The following is a 21973-nucleotide window of genomic DNA, read 5'->3' as shown; positions in this document are numbered from 1 at the left end:
AAAAATGAAAAAAAATTCTTGGGGAATATTTTCCGGGGGGTTTTTTTTCCTGGGGGTTTATTTTCCGGGGGTTTTTTTCCTGGGGGTTTATTTTCCGAGGGTTTTTTTCCTGAGGGTTTATTTTCCGGGGGTTTTTTTCCGGGGGTTTATTTTCCGGGGGTTTATTTTCCGGGGGTTTATTTTCCGGGGGTTTATTTTCCGGGGGTTTATTTTCCGGGGGTTTATTTTCCGGGGGTTTATTTTCCGGGGGTTTATTTTCCGGGGGTTTATTTTCCGGGGTTTTTTTCCAGGGGTTTTTTTTTCGGGGGTTTATTTTCCGGGGTTTTTTTCCAGGGGTTTTTTTTCCGGGGGTTTATTTTCCGGGGGTTTATTTTCCGGGGGTTTATTTTCCGGGGGTTTATTTTCCGGGGGTTTATTTTCCGGGGGTTTATTTTCCGGGGTTTTTTTCCAGGGGTTTTTTTTCCGGGGGTTTATTTTCCGGGGGGTTTATTTTCCGGGGGTTTATTTTCCGGGGGTTTATTTTCCGGGGGTTTATTTTCCGGGAGTTTATTTTCCGGGGTTTTTTTCCAGGGGTTTTTTTTCCGGGATTCAAAAATATCATAAAAAAATAACATAAAAAAAATAACAAAAAAAAATAAAATATAAAAAAGTAATATACCCCCCGAGAGTGGCAATAACCTTTATTTTAATATTAGTGACCCAATTCAAATATAAGTATAAAATAATATTAAAATACATTTGAATTGTTTTATAGAATAATTTCTGTCGTAAACTAGGATGGCAGAAAATGGATTAATTCTTTTTGAATAATTCGTATTTTATATTACAAAAAAAAATATCCTCCAATTTTTAATAATTATTTAATTATATTCCAAAGGTAAATAAAATAAGCATTACTTATATATAATTATATTTTAAGATTAAGCTATTTAAAAGATTTTTTCTTGTTTCTTTGCAGTGTCTACATAGGTCTAATAATTTTTAGAAGGTAGGGTAAAAAAATTATTTATTTTTTTCGGGGGGGGGGAAGGGTTGTCTCTAATAAATTTTAGGTCATGTAGAAGCTATGTATCAATTGCATACTACTTTTTGTCAATAAATTAATATAATCTACATGATGCACCAAATCTGAGGAGAGAAAGTTAAGACGCCTCTGAATAGCTAATGGGATCAGAGTCTTTTGTTTTACCAAATTAACTTAAACTTGTATTACAATTATTCTATAAATTTCATATCATTTTATAAATTAGAATGTTAGTAAGGATCTTTTCCCTTCCTCAAAATTACTAAACTATAATTACAATTACTACAAATGATAAATAATAATAATATTAATATATTGCCTAGGTAACACTCATGATTATTGATTCGAGACTATTCATTTTCTTAACCATATCTACCCAGACACTTTTTGGTATAAAATAAAGACTAAAAATATAAAGTACAGACTAGAGATAGGCAGCATCGGGCTTTTAAATATTATACCTAGTTTAGATAAATAAAAAAAGAAAAACAACCTAAATTTAAAAAAAAATATGGATGTACAATTCGAACCCGATTTTCAGGTTAGGCAATATTATAATATCTAACAAAGCCATCGACTACAATAGGAAGTAATTTTATTTGTATATAATTATAAATAATCGGCTTTATATATATATAAAAAATAGAAATTAAATTTCACCTTTTACTTTATTGCTGATGTTTATTATATCTCCCATTATTTGATCTAATAATCTAAAAATATAAAGATGAGCTCTTTAAATAAAACCATATATCTCTTGCATTAAAATATTGTTCTAAAACATAGATTATAACTACTAAGCAGTTAGGTTATATACCATTAATTTCTCTATACTATGTTGATAATTTTAAATTCATGTCATGAAAATATTTTTAGATTAATCGCTTCAAAACCATTAGGGGCCATTTATATCAAATCTGTGGGATTTTGATGGTGTGAGATTTAGAACTTATAGATCGCTTTCACATGTTACACCCGGCCGGGCGAAAAAAATTATATCGGGCCAGGCTTAGATTAGGCTCGATGCAGATCACTAATCTAAATAATAAATTGTGACCAATTATTTTATTTTATCCTATTTATGAGGGCTAATATCTTATCATTTTCACTATTTATAAGAGCACCATAATCACCCATTCGATATCAATTTTTTAAATAAAGATAAAATTAGCCTAGAAGAAAGACATATAATTCTTAAAGAATATTAAAGATATGTATTATAAATATTTAATAATAATAGATTTATATCTCATACCTCAATTATCAATATCCATAAACTATTTGTGCTAATATAAAATTAAAATTTCAAAACAGCTATTTTACCAGATGGTTGATTGCATATTCTATCCAAGTTAATGGAGCATATTCAAGATATGAATTCAACAGGTTCAAAGGTGCAGAAGATACTTTTGAAAATCATCAACACAAAAGCTGTGAACTCATATTTCTTCAAAGGAATTAATTCAAAGAAGTGGGGATATAATTTCCATCATCACATATTGATAAAAATTGGTTTAAAATAGCACAAGAAAATAGATGTAAAAAAAAATTAACTATTAAGGGCATACTATATTGTGGATTGCAGGACCTAGCCTTACGCGGTCATTTAGATTTAGGAAGCTTGAATGATAATAATAATGAAGGTAATTTTCGTGATCTTGTAAATTTAAAACATAACAGAATCTGCATAAAAGCCTCAAGCAGCAATAAAAATGCAACATATCATTGATATTTGCAAGAATATCATTCTAAAAAAATTAATATGAAATCAATATGTCCCCTGCTTCTCAAATTTGGCAGTTCAATCCAAATATTTTAGGCATTGAGCAGATGTCATTGTGCGCAGATACATTGAACCTAAATTAATATTATTAAAGAAATGTTCCTTCAATTTAATCTTGTTTCAAGCATGACTGGGTCTGCCTTAGCTGATGTAATATTTGATGGAAAAGATGGCTAAATATAAATTTGATACGTGGGTAAGGGTATGATAGAGCTCGTGCTGCTCATTCCCTCATGGCAATTTCTAATTCGCAGGTTATATACGTTTAATTTTTATAAATCATTAATTTGAATTATTCGAAATGATCATAAGTCCTATTAGATTTATGAAACTTGTCAAATTATGAGAGTTATTTAGACTGAATATGCCCATAAAACATAATGTTTCATTAACAAATGTTGTAGTTGAGAATTAAGGAGAATACAAATAAATAGTAAAAATAAATTAACTAAATTGTAATTACATAATCATAACTAAAATAAAAAAATTAAAATTAAAAATTATGTTCGCAAATTCATAATAAATTTCAACAAGTAAAATATCCTCGATTATATATACTTTTCTATCCTATTCATTTACATCGTCTTTACTCAAATAATATAATAATTCGTTTCGTTCTGTTTAACAGTCGATTTGAATATTACTTCTTTTTTCTCGATTTTATTTTAAAGTAAATTTACATATTACAACAAATCTTATAAAATATTTTCAAATTACAAGAATATTTTCTTTAAAATAAAAATTATCACCCTTCCCCTCTCACAGCATATTCCAAATTCATGCATAACCATGGCGTGATATTTACTAGTATATTTGAAAAAATAAATATTTTCCTTAAAAATCCTAAATATCTTTATTTTCAAATTAAGAGTCATAATAAAAATGGTATATTATTATAATTAAAAAACATGAATAATTTTGTATAATATAAAAATGTACAAAGTTACGTTATTTGATGAACTCATGATTATTTACGTGTTATACAGATGGTTATATGGTTCACGTAATAATGGTGTTTAAAAAAAATACTTATATAAAAAAATGTCTTTTAAAGCAAGAATATATTGTAAATATGGTTAAAAAAATGATATATCCTTAAAAAATGGTATATATTTTTAAAAATCACAAATTTGAGAATTTAAATTTTAATCCACATCATATATATCTTGGCTCTAGTCCTTGGCCGGATTTGGAGTATTTATAATGCCTAAAAATAAGATCGATAATACTCTATTGTCTACTACTATGAAAAGAAAAGGTCTGTTAGCAATAAACTCATCTTCGATTGAACTTCGAGCTTCTATTATTGCCTGAGACACGGCCGCACCCTTAGCTCCTTGTGTTTTAAATAGCAAACATAAAAATATAGTACAAAATTCATTGAAATTCTGTTGACCAATTTAAAGTTATCAAAATATTTGATTGTCCAAATTTTGAAGTATAATTATAATATATAATAATGAAAGCCTAATAAAATTAAAAATATATTATTAAAAACAATGTTATCTAGATCCTGTAATCATTATTTGTGGAAAGCGGATATAATATTATATTTTATAAAAATATAAGAATTACTTAATTATTATTTTTGGTAAGCGGATATATTAAAATATTTTTAAAAATAAGAATTAAACCTCGTTCATCCACACTAAAAGAAACTTTATGTTTGAACTCGGATACAAATAAAGGAGAGCTAGAATTCGTTATCATCATTGACAAATTAGCCTTATCAGAGTCAAAGAGAGCTGATAGACCTATTTGTTTATCCCAAATTTATAATTTAAATTTATATTCATGACACATAAAAAAGTATCAAGTGTTCCAAGTGATGTCATATATATAGAGCATATAAAAATTTACGTTGGTACTGATTTTATTAATTTGACAAAAAAAGCAATTAATATTTATTTATACATATGTATCTAACCATGAATTAACTGCACTAATCGGGTTGATTCCACTCCCTACATTGATTAAAATTACCGATGGTGCTAAGTCCCTTATATCATCAAACTTTATACTATTTCAAACATTTTAAATTTAAAAAATAAAGTAATTCTTGGTTCTATAATAAATTTTGAAAACCATTAAAATTCGTTTTTATGATATATTTTTTTTATTTGTTTCATAACAATAAGATTTTATATCACTCTTAATGTTCATTTATGCCTTAAGTTTTCCGAAGCCCCTTTAAATAGCCCTAATATTTCTATGGTCTCTCTGGCTAAGCCGAGAATCATATATATAAAATCTTGCCATAAGTGTAAAATAATTTTAAGAAAAAACGAAATCAGGATATAGGAAATATTCGATAAAATGTTCCCAATATTATATAATTGCATCATTAAAAATATTGACCTACCCAAGCGTTTAAATGGAATCTTCATGTCTAAATTACTAGAAATAGAAAATTTTGGGACCTCTATCCTGGTATCAAAAGTGGGAATATTTTGAAGCATAAGGTTGAGTTGAAAAATGTCGAGCTTTTCGATCAGGGAGCTCAGGTTCTGACCGTTGTAATGATCGGGAAGCATTATGTAGAAACTCAGTTCAAAGTTTTTAAAAGGAATTTCCAAGAATTGAGCGCTTAAGGATTTACGTATAAAGAAAGTAAATTTTACTATTATATTAATTAATATACAATAGTTTATGAGGTATTTTTACCTATAAGAAAAATTTATTTCTCTATGAAAAATTATTTTGGCAATTTAAATGTATTTTTTTTATAAATTTTTTGTCATCAGCTATTATACTATTTATCCAGCCATTATCCAATCGTTTTCTTATATGGTTAATAATTTATAAATGCCGAAATAGGGCCATTTATCTAACTAATAAACTTTTATTCTGATTTAGATTATTTTAATTTATTTGGCTAAGCGGTTGTTTGTGTTTGTTATTACTAAATGATAGGGATTTCTTTGTTTTTATAACCTTGCCAATTCAAATATTTTCTTACATTTCCTTTCCTAATAATTACCTAATGCTCTGCAGGTACCCCGACTTGTATTTACCTTTGCGCTTCATCATACTAACTTCGATAGTCTTGTTAGCATGTACGTAAAATTTTTCTAAGCTAGTGCTTGAACCATCGAACGCTTTCTCCCATTCACCATGAAAATAAGTAATGTCAAGAATGAGCATTCGTGTAAAAGAATGTAGTGATTCCGCTCTCAATATTTCACTAATATGACCCTGAGTCATGTTTGCAACCCATTCGTTGATTTCGCGGGCCACTTTGACAGAATCGTTTACAAAATTGGCTCTCGTTAGGTCGGCCTTATAATTTTGTTTTAGGGAACTCAAGTAAAATGGATTTACTTCAAAGTGGACTCCATCATCGATAATGTTGGATTGAACAACCAGTCTTTGAGCGTTCAATACCACATTCCCGAGAGAACGAATAGTGTTAAGACCCGAAAGAAACACTGGGAAGCCGTCAAAATCCTTGCGACTGAACCTAGAAAGCCCTAGCAAGCGTGTTATCTCAGTGCTAGTGGTACCCCCACTGCCTAAATAAATCATAATCAGGACAGTAGCCAAGCTAGTGGGAGAGAATGCTAAATTAGATTGAACGACAAGCCCAGATTTGAATGTAGCGCCATTTGGGAAAACATTTGATGTGGAGTAGTTTGATAAAGAGGGTGTTGAATGGACGCCGTCAATTTCGTTGGTAACTTCAGTAACGGATGTAGAATGCACGAGCGTCGATAGAATATTAAGCGCAAAGGCGTTAATTTTGGCGGCAAAAGAGTTGGCGCGAGTGAAAATTGTGGGAACTGGGGAGGGAGTTATGTCGGGGTAAAAAGTTGAAGGTGGGTCTGTGGTTGTTGTAACTGTACTCTGTTCGATTGTTTTGGCTGCTGTAGTCAAAACAGTAGAGGACATGCGCGTAACTTTAATAGACTTATTTTTAAGACGACCAGTGACCACATTGACAATACAAAGCACTAAAAAAATTCAGTTATATGTATTCTAAATAAATTACAATGTATAGTAAAAATAATTAGTTTGTTATTTACCGATCAATAGTTTTATTAATGTCCAAAATATAGAAAAAGAGAATTTTCCAAATTTATGCATCGTCATGGTTTGAATATTGTTATTAGAATTAGAATTGAATCATGGAAATAAAATTATATTACTAACAAGCGTATTTGAGAAATGTTTTTATAAAAAGGAAAAAAATCAATCAATATATTTTTATTTTAATGACAATTATATCAATGTTATTATTGATTTGTTTTAAGTAGTAAATAAATATCCTATTTAAAAACGAAAACTGGCCTTCCATAAAAATGTTCGTTATTTATTTTAAATGATTTTTTTTTTAAAGTCTTTGCCTGTGAGATATCGTTTTTTAAAGGGATTAATAATATTAAAAAAATAAAAATGTATAAATTTTAAATTAATTTTTTTTTAAAAAAAATATTTAAATAAGGAAATGAGGAAATTAAAATTTTTATTTTAATTGAGTCGTATAATCTATATAAAATGTCAGACTAGCTACTCTCTACAATATAATTTGGTTCGTATAATTTTTTTTAAAGTGCAAAACATGATGAAGAAATACAGGGACCCGGAATGAAATAAACCGCGAAACCGTTATTTTAAAATATCTGAACCGTAACCTTAACGGAACCGATATAATAATTTTTTGAAGGAGTAAAAAGAATTGTAAATGAATAAAATAAATAATTTTACTTTTTTTTTCATTTACATTCTTTTCCTTGTTGTATTACAAATTTTTGCTATATCCGCATATAATTATTAAATTATCAAAATATTTGTTTGATATCCAAAAATATGTATTAATTTTTTTACTATGATTTAAATTGATCCAAAGTCTTTCAACTGCTTCTTCTAGTATCAGAGCCATATAATATTCCTATTTTCCTATGCAAAATATCTAGATAACCAATTTGTAGATTTTTGATTTATTTTAATAACACCACCTCATGATTAGTTTGATAGAAGGGTCATTAATTCCCATATAATTTTTAAAATGACCATTATAGTATAATTTAAATCATTAGTATTATTATCAGGGTTGCCAGATGTCACGATTTAGCCTTGATTCTCACGATTTCATACCTAATTTTTTACTTACCCATCTCACACTTCACGCTTTTCTCACGTTTTTTGAGTAAATTAAAATAATCACACTTAGTCTCACACTTTTTCTCACGTTTTTAAATTTTTTCAAAAATATAAAATTTTAAATTAATTTTATTTTAAAATATTTAAAAAAATTGTAGTATTTGTTAATAGTCCAACTAACCAATCATATTCATTGATCAATTACCCACAACAGAAATTCAATTTTTAGAAAGTTTATCAAGTATAATTATAATATGAATTTAAATAACTATACATTTCTTTTATGGATTTTATAAATCTTATATTATAACGTAAAATTTTAAATGAAATAAATTAAGGGCAAATATTATAAAAGATCTAAAAAACAATCATCCGTTTTCAATACTAACGGATGCATAGAATAAAGGTAATATAAAAACATTTCCCTTATTACTTAGATACTTCAACAAAAAGAATGGAATAAATGTTTAATTACTTAAAATTTTTTCGTCTGACAGTGAAACCCCTAAAGACATATCTAGATGCTTTCAAGAAAATTTAAAATTCGCTGAACTTGATATTGCTAATGTAACGGCCTATCGTGCAGATAACGCATCTATAAATTTTGTGAAAAATTAAAGTATTTGGACAGAATTGAAAAGCCATAGTAATAATATTATACCAATGGGTTGTATATGCCACATTCTTACCAATTCGTTCAAAAAGGCCATAATTTTTCTTAAATATGATATTGAGAGTATAGTAATTAAATGATATAATTAATTTAGCAACTCCACAAGAAGAGTTACAGTTTTAAAAGAATTGGTAGAATGGTGCAATTTAGAATGGTCAGAATCACTTCGCCATGTTCCAACACGCTGGCCTACATTAATCCCAGCGATTAAGCGGATGCTTAAGTATTTTCAACCCCTTAAAGAATATTTTTTATCATTATCAGCAACCCCACCAATTTTGAAAATAATTTTTGGAGATGATTTTGCAGAGGCATATTTAGGCGTTGTCCTTAACGTTGGCACTTTAGTCAATAACATAAATTTACAATTGCAATCTTAAGATGTATTAGCAATATATATACATGATCTTATCCTAAATAAAGAATTCATTAAATTTAAAAATTCAACAAAATTTTTATGGGAGCATTTCTAAAAATATTTTACAACATAATAATGATGTAGAAAAGGCAATAAATTTCAAAAATGAATCAAAGATATTTATAAAAAATATTATAGAATATGTAGAAAAACGTTATGATATTATAGATAATATATGGAAATATCTTAGCCCTATGACATTAAAATAATGTCCAGAATTTGAACAATTACAAAAAATTATTAGTAATTATAAAATACCAAACATAGATACAAAAATTCTCTTTGAGGAATATTCAATTTTAATCCTATTATGAAGAAAAATTATCAAAAAACTATCACGTGAATACCCAAGAAAAATGGATGGATTTTCTTTCTAATAAAAACTCACCACTGATAGAGAAAATATGCAATTATCAGAAAGAATATTCAGTCTAATGACTACTGCTTGGCGAAAAGAACGCCATCATTGGAAGCTGAACTTATGGTTAAACAAAATATAACTATTCATGCAAAGAGTTTTCAGCCTATCTCCACAGTGCCGATGAGAAATCTTTATTGCCTCTTTTAAAATCATACATAAAATATAATAATTAATATTATTATTATGCTATAAATGAGAAAATTATATATCATAATTGTTATTAGTAAATCAATAAAGAATTTTCATTGTCTTTAAAATCTTGTTATATAAAATATAACATATTAACTTAGATGAGTATGCTACATCAATTACCCCGGCCGAAGCCCGGGCAAAAGCGGGCCGAAGGCCCGCAAATTGGAGGGTATGGGGGCGAAGTCCCCCATTAATTATTAAAAGGAAAACTCACGTTTTCAAGTGAAGAATATCTGGCAACCCTGATTATTATAGGTTAATGATGCTTACTACCAAGTGAATGTATGGAAATATTCTAAATACCAACCTAATTTGCTAAATACCGTCCAAAATTTATTAAAATGTAATAAGACCCTTATTATTTAATATAATAATACGGAATCACGTGATCGAGTCCGGCCTCCTATATATTATCCCCCCAAGGATGGAACCACCAAGTTAGAATAAGAAAAAAAACATGACCATTCCTGGGATTCGAACCCGGGACCATAGGATCAGTAAGCCAAGCTCTTGCCTACTAGGCCATAGAGGCTTTCCAAAAATCACGATTATTCAAATATATATTATAAATATATTTGGTAGTGCCTATCCAAATTAAAAATGAACAAAATTCAAATTTGAAAAGTAGTACCTTAAGGTAGTAAGCATAATTAACCATTATTATACCCTTTATTATTAAAAATGTGTTGTCTTGAAATGAAAGTATTTACATAGTTGTTCAAATCTGCTTTTTATATTAAATCCTAGATGTGTGGAATTATAAATCTTTAAACTAATAATATCCACATGATGTGGCTTTATAAATTAATTGTGAATTCTAATTAGTTTATCTATATCATAATCTTAGAATAGATGTTTGTTCTGACCTCATATTTTTTTTTATTGTATTTATGTTGATAATATATAAATATTTATTTAATTTCCTTTAGAAAATATTTAAATGGTCGGAACCATAAACTCAGGCCATTCCTTTTTTACTTAATATTCTCTAAATGAATCAGCTGTAATATAGATAAGTGCTAAGTCACCCAGGTTACAATGGAGCTAATTTGGAAAGGCATCATTCAAAAGAACAAGAATTCCTAACTATGAAAAATTAAAGCTTCCCAAATCTATTTTTCCATCATTATTGAAATCTTGCCATAATATTTCTATTGAGCAGTCATTAAATTCTATAATCAGGGTTAAAATGGATGAAAACACATTAATAAATGTTTGAGCTATGATTCTTTTATATTTTTCATATATTATTCATAGATACTTATAAATTAAAATAAATTAATTTCATTTATTTTATAACTAAATATTAATTTAAGTGGTGGCAAAAATTGTAATAAAAATATTAATAATTAAAATCAGTCTTGTTAACGCTCCTTTTTAAAAGTAGCGACTCCCGCTCCCGCTCCTACCTTCTCAAAAGGAGCGAACTCCCGCTCCCGCTACTACATATTAAAAGGAGCGCTCCCGCTCCAACTAATGGAGTGCCGCTCCATAACCGCTCCTTTGATTTTCATTTTTTTAGAAGGTACACGAAACAAAATCATATTTTTTTATCAAAACGTTTTATTTATATTATATGATATATCAAAATATTTATAATCTTTTATTAGCTTTTAAAAGTAATAAATTTTCTAAATTAGAATCTAACAAACACCCACGCTTCTCCCCTAAGACCTGTTTTGCGATACTAAATAGGCGCTCCACAGGAGCACTAGAGGGAAGCGGGGTATTGTATTTAATATAAATATTTTTTAATTCATGGAATTGTTCAAAAATAGTAATTTTGCTATCATTATTTAAAAAATATCTATCCAATATATTATTTTCATGGTAATCGATTTCATGGAATCCAAAGAAATCTTCCAAATCATTACAAGGTTCCCGTGAACTAGTTGTAGCTATTTTTCCGTCGGGTATTTGTTTCCTTAAAAAATTAATTAATCTGGCTTTTAGTTCCATATTTTTTGGATCTTTTATCCATTCCCAATTCAATTTAAATGCAGGATGGACAATCGCTGCAATTATATTATCATCATTATAAATATTTGGAAATCTGCAATAAGGTTATTTAAATAGATATAATTTATGTTTTATTATAAACCTTTTATTAATACCGCTGATGAGAGACTTTACAAGAGGTTGGCAAAACCTTAAATCTGATAATTCATTTAATTTTGAAATGAGTTTAAAAATGGTAGGACTTAGGAAACCCATGTCCATATGAAGCTCCCCTTCAAGGATTTTCAGAGCTTTTTTCATAAGTTCCATAACCTAAAATTTATTTATATCACTAAGATAACGATTATATTAATATTTACTTGACTATACTCTTTAATAAATTTACGTTCTTGGGAGTTAAAACGTATAAGCCCATGGTTATCCATTTAATAATGAATAAATTTAAATAAAATAAAATTTTATTTTCATTAAATTTTAATTAACAAATATTATTTAAAAGGAGCTACTCCCGCTCCCGCTCCTCATTTTTAAAAAGGAGGGGCGCTCCAGCTTTTTTTGAAAAAATTTAGCGGCGCTCCGGAGCGCCGCTCCTTAACAAGACTGATTAAAATTATATACGATTAGGGCCGTGCAAACGTGGGGCGAGTGGGGCAGCCGCCCTATGCCGCAGAAGTTAGACAATTTTAGGGGCCGCCAAATTTTATATTTTTACTCAATTATTTTTAGCCTCTTGAAAAATAAGAATTTTTTTTGTATATACTACAAACAAGACATTATATTCTTTTTCTTGTGTAAAAAATTCAAATATGAATTTCGAAAAAGGTTTGGCATGTCTAGCTATGTGTATCATAACAAAAAAATTTTTTATGTTTTAGTAAAAAAAAGCTTAAATTATTTTTTAGTTAAGGAATTTGATTTTCTATTAAAAAATTTTTTTTTTTATTTATAAATAATTTTTAAAAACAATTTTAAATTTTCTATTGGCATAAAAAAAACAAAAGAATCGGTATAAGTAAAAAATTATATAAATTTATTTAAAAAAAACGATTTCTATTAACTGTCGATTTTGATAAATCTTAGTCTATTTTCTCATAAATCTTCTGTTCTTATAGCTGATTAGGCACTTTTGATTAGTCTAGTTAAAAATAAAAATAAAACATATACCTTTCAGCTGAGTACACTTTAAATTACTTTAATCTTGATTGAGTTATTATTTTAATTAAGATTTAGATTCGACTATTAAATGTTTAATTTGATATATATTTTATAATATAGTTTCAGACCCTTTATACCTAAATTCTGCAGAAGTCATTTCATTGGACAAGAATTAAAACAATTTCCATTTTCGTTAACTCTTGTCATCTAGTTATATTACCCCAGGTAAATTTAGTAAGTAAGGTCATGCAAAATGACAATATTGAATTAGAAAGAACCATTGTATTTTTAGATCGCTTTAAGGAAAATGGCTCTCAGAATTCCCTTGACTCAGCGAAAGAGCTTGCGCAGGAATTAGAAATGAGTTTAGAAAAGTTTTTTTTCAATATCATTAATTCGCTGTTAGCACGATCTTTAAAAAAAAATGATATTAAATTTTTTAATATATTACTAGATCAAGCGGGAAATTTGTTGGAGGAACGTTTTCAGCAGTTAAAGAATTTAAAGATTATTTTGGATCGATATTCAATATACCTGAATAGATAAATGCGCCTGAAAGCGAGCTAAAAAAAATTTCAATTAAATATTTAACAGATCAGGATACGTTAGAATGCGATATTAATCAACAAGATTTACTAATTAAATCAAAAACTCCATTGAAAATTTTAAGCTATATTAAAACTAATTGGTTAAATGAAGCTTTACCAAATATGCACATTGTATTAAGGATTATTTTAATCATTCCAATTACCGTGGCATCCGCAGAACGCAGCTTCTCAAAGCTCAAATTAATTTTAAAAAATCTACAATTCTGTATGCACAGGACCGACTTGTTAATCTCTCTTTAATATTAATAGAAAATATTCATCATTAGATTCTACTATCATAATATCTTTTTTTGCAAATAAAAAAGCCAGGAGGATAAATAAAATCGCAATATTTGAGTTTATGATTATATTCATTTTTATAATGTACTTTATGCATTTATGATATAAATTTAATAAAGTATATATGTTTTTGGTTCTCATTGCGAAAAGTTATCAAATAAACCTAGGTAAATCGTGTTTATTAAGGGACCGCTAAATTATTTTTTGCCTTCAAAAGTCTCGGCCCGGCGATGTATACGATGGTATTGTTTCAAAATAATTTAATTTTTTTTTAAATAACCGTAATAACCTTTACAAACTTTTACAATTAGCTGAACCGAATCTTTACAAATTTTATTTAAGAACCGTAACCATTATAAATTTTTATATTCTGAACAGTAACCAAATTAAATCGTTATAAATAAAGGTTCGGGTCCCTGAGAAAATGCAATTATATTTTCGTGCTAAATATAAAAATTCTTTCATTACTTTTTTTAAAATTATTTTATATACCCATTATCACATATTCTATGAGATCAGTCCCAATCTTTCATTACAAAGATCTCATATTCAAGCATGAGTTCCATGTCCGCACAATGCAGGTGACTATCTTCTATTCCATGCAAAAATAGGGGGATTTATTTCGTCCCCCATCCCCCTTGCTGTTTCTATCTTTTTAAGTTAACAATTTCAAGTCTAACCCCTACTGATCATGATCTTGGCCTAGAAAGCTTTATTCACACTTGGGTGGGCAATTGTTAACCTGGCATTAGCAGAATCACATCTATCCTTCAGAAAGCTTGGGATATTCCCCTAGTATCTCACTCCGTTGATTATCTCTCATCGAGTGATTAATTGGAACAATATCCTAGACATACTATTTTGAATTCTAAATCTCAATTATTGTCTGCTTTTCTAAGCAAAATCTCGGTCTTCTTCTGATTAATAAAACTTCTTATAGCTAAAATGTATTAATTGTTCCTTATCATCTGATTACAAGGGACACCTCCTTTACATATATTCAAGACCGCCTCTCACGGCATACAAACATAAATAATTTAATCTCGAAAGCTCTTAAAAGCGTCAGCATCCCAAATACCCTAGTGCCTAATCATATTCTGACCTGATGGTATCATTCTAATACCTTGATTTTCCAGTAGATTGAGACTACACTTGTATCAATTTTTCGGAGAGATCCAACAGACTCAGCAATTATTTAGGCAGAAATATTGGAAATAAAAAATAATCAGACATCGCTAACGTAATTTTTACTCTATTTGACACCAATATGGTGTTTTTGGTAAGGATTTCCTTAAATTTATCAATAGAAAAAAATGATCCATGGCGATAGTAATGAAGCTTTCTATTTCAAACAAGTCATTATGATGGCTATTCATCAAAGTAGTTGCATTGTTATTCATGGTTCTATATAGAAATGCAAGTAAACCGATCTCATAATTCTTTTTTAATTTATTTTTATTCGGTTTTTTTTAAAAAATTTATATATATGGTGAATTCCATATCAAATCAACCAAGCAACCCCCTTTCAATTTTCCTTAAATTTTGCACACTAATAGTATATGCTATAACTAAGAAAAAATGAAATTTTGCCTTCCAACTCCGCTAAGATATGGGCGTTTAAAGGGCCGAAAAATGGTACATTTTTGACAAAATGTACCTCATTAATTTTCAAATATTTCGAGAAATAATTATGTTAGAGAAATAATTTAAATTTTGTATGTAGCTTAATAATAATTCTTTAATATGACATAAAAATAAATATAATAGAAATCTGATTAATAACGGAAACCGGATGTATAAAACCGAAAATGGCCATAGAAAAAAAAGGCTTTTTTTTAAAAAAAATATTTCCTGAAGATAGATATCACACTGCTTTATATTTGTACAAAATCCTAGACTGGGATGAACATGGGTTTAGGAGTTATGACTCTTTATATAGCTAAAATTGGTCAAATTTAGCAAAAATATCATCATATTTAAATTTAATGAGTAGTTATGAAAAAATGTTTATTTAAAAATTATGTCTAAATGATAAGCCCTTACTTTTTTTATATTTTTATCAAAATTTTTGAGAGGTGGCTGGGATTATATGCTTTATTTAACACGAGTTAAATTTCGTCTCAAAATTACTTTGCCAAATCTGTTAAATATTTTATTTAACATAAAATAATCTACTAAAATTAAAATTCAAAAATAAATTTTGCCCCGTATCTTAAAATTAAAAGAAAGTATATTATTTGACGCAAATTCTATAGATTATATACCATTAAAAGTTGATCGAACTAACCTCGAAATACTTATAATCAGCCGACGAATTTGTAAATTATTTAATTGAAAGATTAAACAATTTGGTTCCTGATTCGTTTATAGCTTCACGATAATCATTAATTCGAAACTTTTTAAAATCCAATTTTTTGGAGAATTCTTGGTTATGCCGATTTTTATGAAAACTAAGTATTTGTAGTGCAGGACCTTGCAAAAGGATTTAATTGGACCAATAACTTAAAAATTTTATTATTTATTACCGTGAGGACAACATAATAAAACATGTATATTTAGTGGTTATATCAGGTTATTTAAAGCACAACGCATGTGCATTTTATTTATTTTAAATAAAATTGATCCTCTTCTTGAAATAAAGATTTGATAAAGTGGCTAAAATTTATTATTTTTCTGATGGGGCAGTAACCCTATAAAAAATAAAAAAGACCTCATTAATCTCTACAATCATGAAAATGATTTTGGGATAAAGGGTGAGTGACATTTTTTGAAACCGCAAATGGTAAAAGTCCCTGCGATAGTTTAGGAGGCGTTACTAAATGGTTAGCAGCTCGAGCAAGCTTGTAAAGCCCATAAGAACATCACATATTTGACAACAATAGATCTATTTAACCATACAAGAAATAATATCCATGGGGTAAATTATATATTTGTGAGAAATAATTAATATATTAAAAAAGAAAATCATCTTGAAAGCAGGTTTTTGAGAGCAAAAATAAATTCTGGAACACAAAAGTTCCATGCTTTTATTCCCCTAGGCGAAAACAAAAGTCAAAATTTATTCAAATTCTTTGGATGATTTAATATATCATATATTTTAAATATAAATTTATTATATTGTATTTAATTATACAATTTGAGGCAAATAAGTTATAAATTTATGTAGAATTATTTTGTCAAGTAATTTCGGAACAAAATTTAATTAAAGTGTTAAATAAAGCCCATTAGCCTATCCACCTCTCAAAAATTTATAAAAATATTAAAAGTAAGGGCCTATCATTTAGACATAATTTTTAAATAAACATTTTTTCATAACTACTCATTAAATTTAAATATGATGATATTTTTGCTAAATTTGATCAGTTCTAGCTATATAAAGAGTCATAACTCCTAAACCCATGTTCATCCCAGCCTATAATTTTGTACAAATATAAAGAACTGTGATATCTATCTTTAGGGAAAAAAATTTGAAAAAAATACCTTTTTTTATGGTTATTTTTGGTTTTATACATCCGGTTTCCGTTATTAATCAAATTTCTATTATATTCATTTTTATGTCAAATTAAAGAACTATTATTAAGCTACATAATAAAATATAAATTATTTCTCTAATATAATTATTTCTCGAGATATTTTAAAATTAATGAGGTGCATTTTGTCAAAAATGTACCATTTTTCCGCGCTTTAAACGCCCATATCTTAACGGATAAACAGTGTTGGAAAGTAAAATTTCATTTTTTTTCTTAGTTATAGTATATACTATCAATATGCAAAATTTAAGAAAAATTGAAAGGGGTCGGGTTGAGAATCGACTCTTTTTTGTTGATTTATATAAATATATGCATTATATTTTTATAATCGTTAGTTGTTTTTTATATGACCTTTGTTTTAAATTGGTTTTTTATTAATACTTAATTATATTCCCAAAACAAAACAAAAAATTTTATAATTTAAAAAAAAATACCTCAAAAATCTTTAAAATAAAATAGGCTATAATTTTTTTGGGTAGTACATTAATAAAAATGAATTTAAATAATATAGGACAATTACAGTTTCCTTTGCCCTAATCATCTATGTTTTGAGTAGTATTACAGATTAAAATTTAGACAAATTTATTCCTTACTAATTAATTGCTTTTAATTTATGAGCAGGTTCTTGTTTTTAAAGTAATAATTGGATTTATCATAAATTATTTTCTAATAGACCATTTTGCTACTATTTTCTTAATAATTTTCAAATGAAGCAACTGTAAATATTCTCTCTTAAAGTATTCTCATCATTAATTACCCTATTTGGTTCTTCTAATGCAATATAGTGCTAGATGTTTAAACCCTTCTTATAATGTTTACCTGGCCATTTAGTATTAAAAAATTTAACAGTCAGGAACAACTATTTCTCAGTTTTCAATAAATAATTCAGAGGCTTTATTAAAAAATAATGATGGATGATACATAATTTTTATAAATGTTTTTAAATTGTTAAATTTTTAATTTAAACTACAGAATATTATATTTTATCACACTCATATTGCAGCTTCATCATCGACCCTAAACTTTTTGATACGAATAATTTGTAGAACTTATAAAATGGATGGAATCAATTAGGAATTCTATTTGTAATCATCCATGTATTAAATTATTAATTACAAGATTATCTTCATTATTTAATATTTAGTTATATCTGAACATAATATAAACAAAAATTGAACTGTATTTTTTACTGAATATCATTAGCGTAAATACTATTGGCAAATTGCATTTTTTCATAAATATTATATTAAGTTAATAAAATAACCCCCCCCCCCCCCCATCATTCAGCCAAGAAGGGGTATGATATTTAGTGATTTGCAACGGGTATAATTTTCCAAACCCAGCTCGATTATTTTCTAAATTTGATATAGAAATCACGGATAGAAGTGTTCTGGGCAAAGAGATCCCAATAAAAATTCCCCTTGACAAAAAGAGACTGGACATAAATACAACGGGCAAGAATACCACTATTTTCAAAAATATATTTCGGAGATTTTTAAAATTTGGTTATTTTTATTCGGTATCTTTTTGTCCATGGGTATTTCTGTCCCATATCTTTTTGTCGAGTACTTTGTCCTAGGCTCTTTAGCCAATACATTTCTGTTCCTGAATCTTAATTTAGAAAAGAAATTAGTTTTTTTTACTGTTACATTTTTATTGTTTTTTTATATAATATAATATGAGATATAGATATTAGACATTGTGTCATTAATTATTTTTCTAAAATAAAAAACATAATGGCGCAGTTTCCTACAAATAGATAAAATTTAATACTTTTTTAATTGTAAAAAAAATATTCTATAAACAAATAAAATATATTGGCGCCTTGATTCCTACAAAAATTTAAAATATATACCTATTTAATTACAAAATTGAATCATATTATATTTTAAAATTTAAGCTAGATCCGATTTTTTTCTAAAATATTAGACCCGGCCCTGAACCGTATTTTTTTTTTAAAAAAATAGTCCCGGCCCTTTTCTCCAATGTAAATGTCTTTATATTTTAGGTATTTTGCTGGATAAATTAATCCCATTCGATTTCGCTAATACCTGCATGCATGTACTTGTATAGTTCTAGGCAAGGACGATCCATATTCCAGGGAATTAAAGATTTTTCTATATAGACGTTTGTCATGGTCTATGTACATAGCTGTGTTGAAAAAGAATATTATGCCTTTATTAATACATTACGGATGTATTTGCAATGAAAGGGAGTTATGCTCATATGACCCCATGAGTGCGTTTAAGGGGGGGGCATAGCCCCCGCATATCACTCTCACAATCCATTTAAATAAAATCAATTGAAAAAATAGAACTATAAAAATTTTAAATTCTAAGTACTTTAGATGCAATAGTTTTACTATACATATTTTAGTTAAATTATTATTTCCCTATATTATTTCTTTTCTCTCTCACCTCATTGTTAGGACATGCATTAACTTAGAGTGGAGGGCTTCTTCTCTAAACACCTTTTTTTGCCCGATAATAGTTATATTGAAACAACGATAACTTAAATAAGCAAAGACCAATAAATTTGTCAATAATTTTTAATAAAAATATAAAATATCCGAACTCTCATTTCCGATCGAATTTCTAGACTTGTATTAAAATTTCTGAAAGAAGTGTATATCTTTGAGGCCCGAACATATATTTATAACGGTTCAATTTGGTTATGGTTTAGTATATATAAATTTATAATGGTTACGGTTCGGTTACGGTCCTTAAGAAATTCATAAAGGTTTTTGGTTAGGCGAGTTGTAAAGGTTTATATGGTTCATTGAAGTTCTAAAAAAAATTTAAATAAAAAAAATTTAAATAATTTTTATTTGAAGTAACATCATCGTATATGATTTCCATTAATAATTAATTATTTATTAAAATTTTTGAATCGCTTAAGTTAATAAATTCCTTATTTATAAATGGTAGAAATTAATATATTTTTATTATAAGTATCTGAATAATATATATATATAAGAATCATAAGTCTATGCAAGAATGTATATCCATTTTAAAAATCATAGAATTTATAGTGTTGTTAAAGTAAAGTGACAAGTAACTAGTTACCTAATTTTGCTAAAAAATAACTGTTAGTTATATTTTAAATTTTATAATTAGTAACAGTAAATATTTATATTTTTTGGAATGTAACTGCAAAAAGTAGCTACTTACTTTAAAAAAATATATATGTATAAATCTAGATAATATATTTAAATAATTAATTTTATTTTTAACATGTTTTTTTATAATATAACTATTTATTAAAAAGAATATTAAAATTATAATTAACAAACTATATCTATATTCTATATAAAAATATATAATTAAAAAAAGAGAAATTAAAAATATATAATATATTTAGGTTTGGTCGGCAGGGCTTAATGACCCATGTACAGATATACAGTTGGATGGATAAATTTCGATTGATATTCTTTGTCGTAGGTAGAAGCCTTCTTTTGAATCACCTGTGATTAAATGTAACCTTTGTCCTATTGTTTTGAATAATTTTAGGTCTTGGTGTCCAAATTATCCGCAGGTGTCTGAGACTACCGGAATAAACAAAAGTTTATTAAGGTGGCTTATTAGTTTTTACATTTTCAGCTTTCGTGATGGAGTTGACAGAAAAAGATCTAGCAAAACGATCTACATATGTATAATTCCAAGCGAGAGATGCACCTTGGTTCCAAGGGACTATGGTTTAATTATCAGGGCTAAGGCGAGGGTTCCAGTGTAGAAGAAATAGTTGTGGATTACAAGATTCTATTGATGATCGAATTGATGGCATAGTGTCGGGTAATCTGCCTTTTAAAAACGACAGTGTAGGGGGTGGTGTCCAAGGCTATCGATAAGTTTCACAAGAAACCATGTTGTCATCGCTACTATTTCACAGTCTAAACAAAGACCAATAGCTATTCTAAGTTCTTCATAGGTTAGTAACACGCCAAATTAGAACTAGGTATAGTTTCTAACCATTCGTAATCAAAATGGCATATGGCTGAGGCTGGAATTATTGATCCGACAAAAGAGTCGTATTATTTTCATTCTGTATACTAGGTGTTGGGCTTAGGTGGAGAAGAGCGATGGAGAATTTCTTTAAACAGCTTTGAAGTGTAAGTATTCGACGCAATGCGGTATAAATGGTAAATTCCAGTCTCTTTGTCTTATAGAAGTTGGTTATGAGTGGTTTGGAGAATTTTTGCTACAGAGGTTTAATGCTGCCATATGATGTGGATCGATAGTATCCAAGTCTCCAATATGTATCGAAATTTAGCAACTGAGGATAAAAATGCCGAAATGCTTAAGGATATGGGGGAATGGATATTTATACCACCTAGATCTTGTGGAAGGGTAGTTTGTATCTAAGAGTGTAATGAGAATTTGATATTTAAAATAGATTCGAGAGTATTTTTTAAATGAACTTCAAGATTGTTGATAAACAAAAGACATATAAAATTTTAGGAATGAATGAAAAAAATTTTAAGTAAATGAAAAGCCTGATGAGAAGGTAAATGTTTTAAAATATTTTTCATTCTATTGAATTTGGCAAGAAATTCATTGAAATGAAATATAGCACTTTCACTTCCAATGGGTGAACCTAGGTGGGTAAACTAATTTTGTACACTATAATAAAATTTCAGGTGGGCAGTCCGATTCAAGGAAGTGATATATATGTCTGATTGTTCGCAAAGGATATGCAACAATAATATAATTTCCCGTCCAAATAGATTTTCTTTTCTTAAATTGTTACATTACTGGGTTTCATAATTTTGTAACCAAATCAAGTAATAAACCTATTTTTTAATATTATATTTCTTTACAAATTTAGTAAAATT

At 27.8% G+C, this 21973-nt stretch overlaps 1 protein-coding gene across 4 annotated transcripts; it reads right to left on the bottom strand.

Moving 5' to 3' along the window:
• Nucleotides 1–3633: 3633 nt before the first annotated feature.
• Nucleotides 3634–6980, bottom strand: LOC135926258 (leukocyte elastase inhibitor-like). Of its 4 annotated transcripts, none has more exons than XM_065462071.1 (5): nucleotides 6830–6980; nucleotides 5788–6757; nucleotides 5206–5393; nucleotides 4442–4561; nucleotides 3634–4143 (listed from the first exon to the last, which is right to left on the bottom strand). In XM_065462071.1, exons 1-5 carry the CDS (start codon nucleotides 6894–6896, stop codon nucleotides 3980–3982), a joined length of 1509 nt encoding a protein of 502 aa, XP_065318143.1. In that variant the 5' UTR covers nucleotides 6897–6980; the 3' UTR covers nucleotides 3634–3979. The 4 variants fall into 4 exon arrangements, 3 of the variants coding, with proteins under 3 accessions (XP_065318143.1, XP_065318137.1, XP_065318150.1); XM_065462065.1 differs by having other exon boundaries at nucleotides 3635–4143; nucleotides 5170–5393; XM_065462078.1 differs by having other exon boundaries at nucleotides 3637–4143; nucleotides 5170–5393; nucleotides 5788–6782; nucleotides 6830–6929.
• Nucleotides 6981–21973: the final 14993 nt, after the last annotated feature.

The sequence above is a fragment of the Gordionus sp. m RMFG-2023 genome, chromosome 1 (genome assembly GCF_954871325.1).
Source record: "Gordionus sp. m RMFG-2023 chromosome 1, tfGorSpeb1-WG-v2, whole genome shotgun sequence".
Classification (NCBI taxonomy): domain Eukaryota; kingdom Metazoa; phylum Nematomorpha; class Gordioida; order Chordodea; family Parachordodidae; genus Gordionus; species Gordionus sp. m RMFG-2023.
The sequence above is the reverse complement of the archived record's forward strand: the minus strand, read 5'-3'. Positions and strand labels throughout refer to the sequence as shown.

Bases quoted from the DNA above. Each gene is read 5' to 3' on its own strand.
- LOC135926258 (XM_065462065.1), bottom strand. From the start codon at position 6,896: ATGACGATGCATAAATTTGGAAAATTCTCTTTTTCTATATTTTGGACA. The intron at 6,758-6,829 runs GTAAATAACAAA...GAATTTTTTTAG, and splicing joins ATTAATAAAACTATTGATCG to TGCTTTGTATTGTCAATGTG. The intron at 4,144-4,441 runs GTTTAATTCTTA...TTAAAACACAAG, and splicing joins TTTTAGTGTGGATGAACGAG to GAGCTAAGGGTGCGGCCGTG.